The 12416-nt window shown below is 42.0% G+C and overlaps 1 protein-coding gene across 2 annotated transcripts in view; it reads right to left on the bottom strand.

The window, feature by feature from the left end:
• The window catches only part of ASTN1 (astrotactin 1), a 321704-nt gene that overhangs the window by 209733 nt on the left and 99555 nt on the right, over nucleotides 1-12416 (bottom strand). For both annotated transcript variants that reach the window (XM_025363659.1, XM_025363650.1), the window contains exon 2: nucleotides 2503-2690. In XM_025363659.1, coding sequence (XP_025219444.1) covers nucleotides 2503-2690 — 188 coding nt within the window. The remainder of the gene's footprint in view (nucleotides 1-2502; nucleotides 2691-12416) is intronic.

The raw sequence follows: 12416 nt of genomic DNA, 5'->3' as shown, positions 1-12416 counted from the left end.
ATTTGAAAAAAACACTACAATGTAGGATTTTTCATAGAGGTTGTTTTATTTTAAGGGCACAACCTATTTCCTAAAGTCTTTGGCATTTTTGATCAGCATACATATTTTTTAAATTTTTTATTTCCATAGGTTTTGGGGGAACAGATGGTGTTTGGTTACATGAGTAAGTTCTTTAGTGGAGATTTGTAAGATTTTGGTGCACCAATCCACCCAGCAGTATACCCAACCCACAAACATACATACACACACACACACACACACACACACACACACACTTCTCTAGAGAACTGACTGAGCACCTAATTCCAGGGATAGATGGTAGGGTGCCTCCTACACTGAAGATACAATGCGGCAACAAATACAAGTTTCAGGCCGTTTGTCTTTCCGCAGATTCTCGCAATATGCCCCCAGCCCTCCCTAGACTCCCCTTCTGACATATTGTTTGTCTCAACTTCTTCTATTTAGGGTCCTTCCTTAAAATATAATCGCAATATTTATTTTTGGAAATCGCTATACACCTTTCTTTACCTTAAACATTTCATCAGTGTGACAAAGACTGGTTCTTTGAAATGGTCTCAAACCAAAACAAAACAAAACCACCCATGACCACCATTGCTTCCCACACTGATGGCAGGATGTGGATGGCTGGCGAGAAATCCACCATTGTGCCCTTCTTTTTAGTCAGACCATATTATAAATTTGAAGACCATCTGGCCTCTAAATTAATCACTCCAGTCAATGCCAGGGTCAATTCAGCTGACCTGCCTGAATCCTGCCACTCTCCGGACACTACAAGCTACAAAAAAGAAGACAACCTTCTCAGGGAAGAAAAACACTGTTCTTTAATAAGGATATGCCAGTACTGTAACTCCCATGCTATAAACCTTGATTAATTTGTAAATGTGAGTAATAGCAACCTCATTTACCTGCCTGACATCTGACCTTATCTGGATATTAAGGCTCAACATTTGCAATTCAAGAACTGTTTTCTCCACCATCTAGTTTAAATAAAGTGCCTCGTGTACATGCAGATAACCTGTCAAGCCAGTTACTTATGGGGACGCTGGTTGAGGAAGAAATAGAAGGCTTACATTTTGAGATTTATCAGAGATTTTATAGAGAGATTTGCCATCTTTGGATAATGGGCATTCTTTTATATCTAAAATGCACTCAGTTTCCCTCAGTCTTATACATAAAACTAAATAGCATGTAGTGATGGTACTAGAGCAACAGATGAAATAAGGTTTGAACTAAGACTCAGGTTGGTTCTGTGTTGAGTTTCCTAACAGTGAAATAATCTACATCCTCCCATATACATGGTTCATAAATAATCAGTCAGGTCTCAACCTGCTATTAGGCTATCCTAAGAGTAGACAATGTGTTTATTTACCAACACAGTATCAGGACATAAAATACCCAGTGTAACAGGTTTTATTCATCTCTTCACTGGGAAATTCATTCATTTATTCCACAAATATTAATGAAGTATCAACTGTGTGAATGCATTGTTCTAGGTGCTGGGGACACATCAGTAAACAAAACAATACTAAACAAAAACCCTGGCCTGCAATCATAGCACTTACTTTCCAGTGAGATTCTAGAATACAAGTTCCTAGAATGTTAGAAAGAACCTTTCAACTTTTTTTGAGGCTTCAAATTTCTAACTAGGAGAAGGAATGTTAATAGTAAAGGATCTGAGTTGAGCTAGAGAGAGGTGCAAGTGTCTATTGACATGCCATCTATTGTAAGAGGAGAGAAAACCAGTTTACTGGCTTCCTCCTGGCTGGGAGAAGAGAAAACAGAACTTGGTAGCGGCAAGCAGCTTGAAGAGTCAGTCATTTAACAAACATTTTTGGAGCAACTACTCTAAGATTCTCCAATATACTAATTGGATAATTTCCATCTATGACAATCCATTACCCTCATCTAATTTTGTTGTTGTTGTTGTTGTTTGAGACAGAAGCTCACTCTGTCACCCAGGCAGAAGTGCAGAGGTGCAATCTTGGCTCACTGCAACCTCAGCCTCCTGGGTTCAAGCAGTTCTCAGGTCTCAGCCTCCCAAGTAGCTGGAACTACAGGTGTGCCCAGCTAATTTTTGTACTTTTAGTAGAGAAGGGGTTTCACCATGTTGGCTAGGCTGCTCTTGAACTCCTGGCCTCAAGTGATCCGTCCACCTTGGTTTCCCAAAGTGCTGAGATTACAAGTGTGAGTCACTGTGCCTGGCTGCCCCGATCTAATATTATCTCTGGTTTGTTAAAGTTTCTTCATATCTGAGCATGTTCCTAGAGAAAACAGTTGGGGAATGGTACTGTTAGAAATAGTTGCAATTATCACTTACATCACAAGTGGATGCATTTCCCACAAATGGGAAATTTGCTTATTAACATGATCAATGATCATTACAGAGTTGGGTCTGATACAGTGGTATCTATGACACCAAGACCCTTAATGTCAAGGTAACATAAGCTATGGCCTGACAGGCTGAGGCTGTGCTGCTCTTACCATGACTGAGATGTGGAGGATCCTCAGCTCCTCTTCTGCCGACTCATGTTGGGGTTCTTCAGTGGGGTCTTGTCCAGGAAGGCTTGGGGCACCATCTTGGTGATGAATGTGAAAAAGCAAAGTGCCATTCTCCAGCCACTGCTGCCTCCAGCGCACCAAAGGGATATCCTCTGTGTTCCCTGAGATCTCTAGAAGACGAACACCAAAGGCACAGGTGAGAATTTGGATGAGACCAAGTTTTTCATCTTCTTCCTCACCACTTGTACCAATTAGTCAGTTTCGTCTGAAGCCAACAGAAGTTTCCAACAGTGTATAGTTAGGTCAGATTTTACTGCTACTCCAAACCACAAGGAAGAGAAGAGACCCTGAGAAGAAGACAATTATCTCCCGTAGGTCTTTCTACCATAAATCTAGTAAGCCAGGCTCTCACCCATTGAGAAAAATATCAAGGTGAAAATTCAAGTTCTTTCCCTTATTTCTATGATCTTTTACACAGCTCAGTTTGAATACCTGATAACCCCCCGAGGTAAATGCAAGGTTGTTTGCCTCTTGTAAGTTTGAAAGTATGAGTTCCCCAGCAATTATTCCTAGACATACCAGTAAATTTGCCAAGGAGAGAGTTGGTAATTACTATGCAGACAATTGGCATTTATGGAATAGTCCTGGGAGGTTACTGCAGAGCAACTGGGGCTGGCAGGTTATTTCTAAAATCACAATCATTTGCTGCATAGTCCACTGGAGATGTTTGCTAACTTGCTGTGACAGGTAAAGTAATGTTTTAATTCCCTTTAATTTTTTTTCTTCAGTTTTGCAGAGCAGAGTTGGTAAACATGAAGAAAACAGTGAAAAATCGGGCCTTTATCACAGAGACACTCACTTGGTTGTCAGGGATGGAGACTGAGGCACGAGACAAGCATCAATGACGTAATAGCAAAATACTAAAACTGACTATGCCCCTAGCACTGTAGTTGGTGCTAAGGTAATACTGCAAAATACACCGTGTGTATGTTCCTCTCTTTGGCATTCTCAAGCAATATTGTATCAAAGCTCTGAGACATAACACAGCAGAAAAACCCGATTAACCTTGTCTTTCCAAAATTTCTAGGGGAACTAGTATTCTGCTGAACACATGTTTAATAAGCCATTGCTTTACAAATTTTTTCTTTTTTTTTCTGGCTTTTTATTTTTGAGCAAGGGTCTCGCTCTGTCGTCTAGGCTAGAGAGCAGTGGTGCAATCACGGCTTATTGTGGCCTCAACCTTCTAGGCTCAAGCAACCTTCTAGGCTCCCACCTCAGCCTCCCAAGTAGCTGGGACCGCAGACACACCTCACCATGCCCAGCTAGTTAATTTTTTATTTTTTGTAGAGACAGGATCTCCATACATTGCCCAGGCTGGTCTTGAACTCCTGGTCTTAAGCAGTCCTCCCACCTTGGCCTCCCAAAATGTTGAGATTAGAGACATGAGCCATATGGCCTGGACATTTTTTTTATTTTAAAGGCAAGGCTTCTTCAAAAATTTATTACCTTTGGCCAAAAACAAATAATAATTTCACAGACATAAAAGAGATTTAATAAGACACACTTAGAATGTGTTCTCTCATCAAGTACCACAACCATAAAAAGGAAAACAATTTTAAGTATTTACGGAGTTCATAAGTATATTTCAGTATTTGTGGGAGGGCACAACTGATGTTATTTATTTATTGATTGGTTTGTTTATTCAACAGGCATGAATTGGCCATGTATTATGCACAGGCACTGTCCCAGGCACTCAGATACTAATCTAAACAAGATCCTCAACAAATTCTACAAAGCAGCCCACCATGAGTGAATGTGACAAGTGTGACACCAGTGGCAAAGTTTTGTGGGAACACAGAAGAAGAAAAGAGTTATCTCATCTGAGTAGAGGGTAGAAGAGGGGAGGAAAGTAGCCTCTGAGGATGATGATACTGGCAATGGGTTTGATGGGCAAGTGGACTTCCTTTCAATAGGTAGAGAAGTAGGGGAAGTATGTTCAGGCATTGATAGGAGAATAAGGATAAGGAAAAGGAAGAATATCAGCTGGTCCACTAAGGGTAGGGCAATGAGAAGGTTTTACACGAGCCACAGGTCATTAGCCTGTCTCAAAAGACACTGATATGATTCCCTGTCTTGTCCTACCATCCCACAGACGAGGGAGAAGGTACAATTAAGAGTGTGAGGCAGGGCTAAAAGAGAAAGGGATCAGAGCTCCCTTCCATCCTTTGCCCTTCCCTAACTACCTAGAGGACTCAGTCATCCTACTGGGTTGCTAAGCTGTCCATGAACTCAGACAAAGCATCCAGGAAGCTGTAGTGGGCAGAGGGTGTGAGGACAGATGATCCCCTGAACCCCAGTCCTGGCTTTCTATAAGTATGGCCTCATTTATTAAGTGAGGCTGTGACACAGACTTCTCCAGGAAAATAGTCCCTCTTTCTACTAAGGAGGCTTCCAGATTTCCACGTGGGGAGAAACCTGTGGGCATGTCTGTGGGGGTGCATGCTTGGAGCAGCAGTGACCCATGGCTCTTCAGAGGAGGCCTGACAATCACAAACTCCATTTCCCACACGGGCGCTTATCCTTCCAACTACTTCTCATGCCTTCACATCAAAGCCCCAAAGGCTCCTCCCAAGACACACACCCTCCTCTGTGAGTGCCTGTCCTGTTATTGCAGTGGAAACCAAACTCTGTCTCCTAACCCCAGACATAAAAATCACAAGCTGTCATAGCTCCTACCAGAGCACCTAATGACAATTAAATCACCCACAGCAGGGCACCTCCAGCCTCCTGTCTGCACCTGTTCCACCCCAGTGTAGTATTTATCTCATACACATCTGAGTGCCACTCAGCCCTTCCTGTAACTATTCCAAAGGATCTAGCACCTCATACCTCTAAAGCACTTGGCAAGCCAGATTTTTATTTCCCAGGAGATCCTCATCAAGTAGGTCAAGCTTATTACCTCTGTTTCCATGGTGGAAGCAAGACAAGGTTCCTAGACCAAGGTCACCCCAGTCTGAAACAGAACAAAGGCTGAGGTGGATGAAAAATTAGTCCCCTCCACCCCCAACACATGCACCAGACAACATAATCTCAGAGCATGCACAGACAGAGAGCACATCTGAGTAGATAAATCCATGTAGTCTTTTAAGAGTTTCTGTGTTGCAATCTTTTAAGTTTTTGTACTAGGTCTTCATATCCCATGATTTCTTTGAAAATTGAGATATAATTCACATACCATAAAATTCACCCATTTCAAGTATATAATTCAGTGGTTTTTAATATATTCACAACGTTGTGCAGCCACAGTCTAATCCCAGAACATTTCATCTACTCAAGAAGTTCCATACCTATTAGCAGTCCAAGTTTTTCATGAGGAAGAAGGTCTTCTGCTCCAGGGTCCTAGGCATGGTAGCACCAATGGAAGAACAGGTATAGTGAAGGTTTGACAAAGTACCTCCATGGGAGGTGGGCTGAGAGCACAGCCTCTGGCCTCAGCTTCCAGACCAACCCTCAGAACCTCTCTGTGGGTTATTCATGCCCATCTTTACAGTGAGTTCATGATTCTGCCTGGACTAGACTCACCATGGAGGGCAAAGGATGGAAGGAAGAGGGCACCATGCCTACCAAGGGTGTCCATCATTTTTCAGTTTCAAGATAATTACCTAATGATAGTTTCCTCCTTGGCTTTTCTTTTTCCTGGCAGATCTGACACAGAAGCGCTACAGTGCTAAACCAGGAACTTACTTATGTATGCTACATCTTGCCTGGGTCAACCAATGAAAAACCACACAGGGCATAGTAAGTGTCTTGTGAGTTTCCTCACCGATAGGACTGAGATCAGAGCTTGGAACATCAGTGTAATCGTACTGGTCTAGATGCCGGCAGAATATCTCAGGAAGAGGAAATGCTCAGAAATTGCTTTACCAATGCAAGCCTGCCATGAGGCTCGCAAAAGCAAATTTGGGAGGTGATAGTTATGCCCGCCCAAGGCTAGCTGAGGTTGCTGAGGAGGCTCAGATAGAACCTTTTTCACACTGTCTCATTGAGACAGTCAAGTCTCAATGAGATCCTACACAGTCATCTCAAGTCACCACAGGTGGCAGGAGCACCAATGCCCTCATCACGCTGTGGGGTTGAGACATCCAGAAAGAGAAGGTATCCTGACTTCTGGTGTGTCCATTTTCCTCCACAAACCTCACATCCCTCAGCACCCCCTAAATGTCTGGAACTTCCCAGAATCTATGGAAACCATGGTGCTAGTTACTCTTGTATACAATACATATTTTTGGAGCACACTATATTTGCCACATTCAGCAAATTGTGTTACAAGGTCCCCACTCTAAAAGAGATTTCAATCTAATAGGAAACTTAAGACATGATCATGAAGAAGTACTCTAAGCAATAATAGCAGTACTGAATGCAGAGTGGAGCTTGGCAGGGCATAAATGGATGGGAAGGAACCAAATGGGAGAAAACATTGGAGAGGCAATTCCAGATGAAGAGAACAGTGTGTACAAAGGAACAGAAGGATAACACATGTTTGCAGAACCACAGGAGGTCTGGTTAAGCTGCAGGGGGGATGAGGTGGACAAGAATAGCCCAGGACAGCAGTGAAAAATGCAGATTGGTGACAACTGCGAACATTGTGAATGCCCATTTAAGGAGTTCAGAACTAATGGAAAGTCACCTATGGTTTTATTACACAGAGGAATGAACTAGGCCACAATTTAGAATGATTACGAAGACCCCGAAAGAGAATGGCAGGAAACCAGATGCAATAAGGTCTTACTATAACTCTAATCCTATATTCTGCGGTGACTAAAATAGTGAGTTGAGGTGCAGGAGGCCTAGGTGTGGTATGAGTAACCTTGAATGAGTTGCCTTGATTTGAGTTTTCTTGTCTGAACAAGGAGGATCTGTGTCAATGAACTTGAAGATTTTGTTGTAACTTTGACATTCTATGATTCTAAGTCCACAACAGTGTGCCTCATATGACCACCTATAAAGAAAAGTTTAATATTTCAAACCACGTCAAACCTTCTCTAAGTCTAACCCAAACTCCACTTCTCCTTTCCCTCTGCACACAGGGTGGACAGGCTTGGGAGGATTTGATCAGAGTCTTCAAGAGCTAGGCCATGTTCCCACTGGACCTCAGGCTGATGAGAAAGACTCTCATTCATGCTGGTACAGATGCATGGTTTCTAAGAAAGATAATTTAGAGCTTCTGCATGCAATACAGAATTGGAATAATGAGATCTTGGGCAGGGAAAGTCGCAGTAGAGAATAATCAGGGATAGGGAAAGGCAGTGGGAAGGAGAGTGAGATGAAATCACTTTTAGATTAGCCTTAGTCATTGTTCTAATGTTAGCTTGTGGATTGTGAGCTTGCAGCACTTTTTGTGAGGTTAGATTAGGACACTGGAAACTTTGCTTCAAAAATTCCTCTTCCAGGGATTACAACTTCCCCATACCATCCAAGTGCCCTGTTCCTTCTTTGGGCATTCCTTCACACTGGCAGTCCCTGAACTGAGCTGCTAAGAAAACACATCATGTCAGGATCAGGATTTCCCCCCAAATACAACCTCACTGAAGACCAGATCCACGATGCCCTCTTTCAAAGAATTTCATAATTTGAATTCAAATATGAATTTTAACCTGGAAAATTGTCAAATAACTTTAATTCACTGGAAGGCTTAGTGTGGCCTAGAGCAGTCCTGGCATTCTGGGACTCTTTCTCACTCTTAGCAAGGCTGAGTGCAAGCTGAATCCAGCTGAGTACTAATGAGGCTGCTGTGATTGCTGAGGTCAAGGCAGGAGGAAGCATTAACTAGTCAATTTTTAGCCTCATGTTGAGGGCACCTGATGAACTAACCCTGCAGTCTGTCAAGGTTGAGGTTGACACTCCCTGATGGCTATGACTGACTATTAAAAGACTTCGCTTAAATTAGGAGTTTCAAAGTTGCTGTTAGTCTAAGAACCCTTACCCAAACCAAGTCTAGTATGGTTTCTGAGGGGGGTTTCACAGAGCAGAGTTAGGGAAGAACTGGATCAGTTGGAGGACAAATAAGATGCACTCCTATGAGGGGAACTTGCTGCTAGGGGTTGAAGGGTGTCTCTGGGTTATTACTTTTGCTGGTTGTTTTCAGTTTTATTAAGTGTGGTATTATGAAGAGCCTTATAACCTCTATGAAAGAAATACAATGGAAAGGAAAAGAGGCATCTCTAAAAATAGAATCTAGCTACACCTCCACCCTCTGCTATCTCAGCAGCCATTATGAGCTTCCCTATGTGATAAAGATTGAGCTCCGAACTTTAGTAGTGATAAGCCTACTGTCAAACACCAAGAATAACAAATGGATCTTGTCTATCAGATACTTACTATCATTAAGGTAACCAAAGATAGGCCTATGATAGAAATACCCCCTCTTCTGTTCTTTTTTACTTTCCTCTTTTTCCTTCTAATTTCAGAGTTTGAAAGATACTGATGGTAGGTCTAGTTTCCCACATGGTTTCATAATGGTCTTCTCACTGAAACTATTAACAGCGGTATTAACTTTCAACATCTTTGTAAGAAAATAACCTGCTTAAGTCAGGGGTTAATAGCAGTAGGGGATCACTAATTATCCTGCAAATCTTCACCTTAGTATCAAGCGTGACCCAAATCTTAAGGTCTGTGGAAAGGGATCCTCTAAAGACCCCGACGTGTTTCATAAACATAATGACAGGAGCACATTAATGTCCTGGCCATCTGTGAAGGAAGATGCGGGACAGATGAAAAACAGACAGAGGAGAAAGATGCAGAGAGGAGGAGTCAGGGAAAGTGAGGAAATGAGACTAACCCGGGAAACAATGGCCCATGGACTGAGCTGGTTGAGCCTCCCTGCCTCTCGCCATAGGGACTGTCTGGTATGGAGTTCTGAAGTGCTAAAATCCCACATCCCAGAGTGAGAGCCACAGAAAACAGGGCACCCTGCTGGGCCTGAGCCAGCACAGATGTCAGAAACGTTGATGGTTTGCCTGAAGTTTGTGCCTATATTGGCCTGGCTAAGTGAACAACAATATGGAAGACAGCATAGCCAGGAAACTCTTTTGCAAAGATGTTCAGAGAACAATTGGGAATGCAGTTCTCATTGTGGCTCCTGTATTCAACTCATTGCCATAGAGCTGCTTCTTCTCATCTCATTCTCATTCCTCTTTCTCCAAACAGGCTTGAGCAATGGCCACAGAACTATGTGGAACAAAAGCTTTAGAGCAAAATAGCTTAAAATTTCAAAAAGCTTTCATCCAACAGAAGCACAGGAGGTTCATTTTTCAAGGAACCAGAATCTTCTTGACTTGCTGGGATTTGGAATAGAAATATCCACTTGTGACTAGGAGAAGGATAATTGAATTTCTATTTCCCTGCTTGGTGACATTGCCCTTAAGGGCAAAAACAACAGAGCCTCAAAGCATGAGTGATTTAGTGATGAGAAACGATGGCAGGGTAGAGAAAGCACTGGACAGGAAGCCTGGAGAATGGGACTGTTGTAAGCTCCCTGGAACTCACTTTCTCATCTTCAAATCATGGGACTAGATTTCTCTAGGAACTGTCCAGCTCTAACCATGTTATTCAATGACACAAAACCAGACATGACACTTGGCTCTAGTTAGACCCCAAATCAGATGCAGGCTGTTTTTTGTTTGTTTGTTTTTTTCTGTATGGCACCTGGATAAAGGTCTTTGCAGAAATTTTTCGAATCAGATGATTTTTTTCTTGGAGTTGGATTTTTCTTTTTTTCTTTCTTTTCTTTTTTTTTTTTTTTTTTTTTGAGACAGGATCTCACTCCAGTGCCCAGGCTGGAGTGCAGTGGCACGATCTCAGCTCACTTCAGCCTCTACCTATGGGGCTCAGATGATTTTTCTACCTCAGCTTCCCAAGCAGCTGGGACAACAGGTGCATGCCACCATGCCCTGCTAATGTTTGTATTTTTTCTAGGGATGAGGTTTCACCATGTTGCCCAGGCTGGTCTCAATCTCGTGGCTCAAGCAATCCACCCACATCGGCCTCCCAAAGTGCTAGAATATTTCAGCTCAATCCAGCCTATCAACTTATAAGGTAAGGAGTGGCTGTATTGAAATTCATGAGAGTGACCTATTGAAACTCCAATCAAGAGTCCCCAGTAAGAAGAAAAATCACCCACATATACCTATATAGATGCTTCCAAATACTTTTCAATGAATTATTAACCTTTGATCAGTTATGTTTATGTGGATAAGGGTAGCCTGATCTCTCTCTCAGTGACTCCATCCTTTACAGAGCTAGACCTATAGATGCTTCCAAATACTTTTCAATGAATTATTACCTTTGATCAGTTATGTTTATGTGGATAAGGGTAGCCTGATCTCTCTCTCAGTGGCTCCATCCTTTACAGAGCTAGACCGTAAAACTCTGCAATGTTAACTTCCTTTGAAGCTGCCCATCCACCTGCTTCTCTTTGCCAAAAGGCTAGGATGGACTAAAATGAACCAACACAAGAAGCAGGAGTGATGACAGAAAGGAAATAAGCACCCTGGAGAGTCCATAGTTTGTTGTCTCTGGGGGCAGTTGGGGGTGGGAGCTGTGGGAAGCAGAGGGTGGCTTTTTAAATCAGTCTTGATGGAAAGCAGTGAAGCTTTCTATGGATGCTGCTGGAAGTAGGTCACTCTACGCTACTCTGTGCTGGCATGAATAGCAATCGAGCAACTACACGAACATTCTATTTACCTAGCCATGGAGATGAAAACATTCCTGTGGGGGAAAAATGCAGCCAAAAGGTTCTGACACAACCAGACAGATGAGGAGGCATTCAAATGACTTGTGATTTCATCCAAAATGATTTGCTTGTTCCTACCACAGTGTTTCTCTGGATCTTTTCAAACCTCTGCAAAGAGTTTATCCACATGATACTCATTAAAGTCTCATTTGAAAGGGTAAAAAAAAAAAAAAAAAAAAAAAAACCCAAAGCTTTTTGAAAAAGGCAGGGTTATCTGAGTTGCAAATGTACTGGTAAAAGGATTTTTTACTTATATCTATTCCTATTCTCCACTGCCACCCGACTGACCTTTGTAAATTGAGATAACAGCAGGCATTTAACAGAAACTGACATCAAGTAAGGTATGTAATAATATTTAAACTTCATAATGTTAAAATATGTATTTACAGATCATTTGATACATTGTAATGAGAATAAGTCATTTTGAAGCCTGAAGTTTCACGACTGGAATTCTGATTTGAGCTTTGCAAGTCCTTGAGGTCCACTCTCCTGCAGTGATGCATTGGAAGCAACGTGGATGCTGGAGTTTTGGAAAAGCCAGAAGACTGGTCACAGGGTGATTGTAAGAAAACTGTAAACTAGACCCAGTGAGCGATCTGTTCATTCTAAATCCTCTCTCTTATACTCCAGGTCTTTCATTAACAAAGAGATTAGTATGTGCTATAATTTTCTGATTCTAAACGATTTCAGTAAGGTCCTCGGTATGGCTCTTGCCTTATAAAATGAATGGAAAAAAGAATTGAAAATGACAAATATCACCTGTAAATGGGTTACAAAAGAAGAATAGCCTGTCGCCTATCCTAAACTGTTTTGATTCATCTCCATTTCTAATTAGTTCTCATCCACTTGTATTTCTGTTCTTATCATCTAGGATTCAACTCAACAAGTAATAATGTATCTATTATGCACTGGCTCTGCTAAGAAGCCCTTTCAATATTCATGAACTAACTTAATCCTCAATGACCCTTTCATGCGAGTATTTATATCTGTACTTTAGAGATGAGGAACTTGAGTTCCAACTACTTGACCATGTTCACCCAGTGAGTAAATATTAGAATGGTAGGGGTGAGAGTGGCAATTAAGTGGGGAATCTTAGGTCTCCTGG

Source organism: Theropithecus gelada, chromosome 1, assembly GCF_003255815.1.
Source record: "Theropithecus gelada isolate Dixy chromosome 1, Tgel_1.0, whole genome shotgun sequence".
Lineage (NCBI taxonomy): Eukaryota > Metazoa > Chordata > Mammalia > Primates > Cercopithecidae > Theropithecus > Theropithecus gelada.
This window is presented reverse-complemented; position numbering and strand designations above follow the sequence as displayed.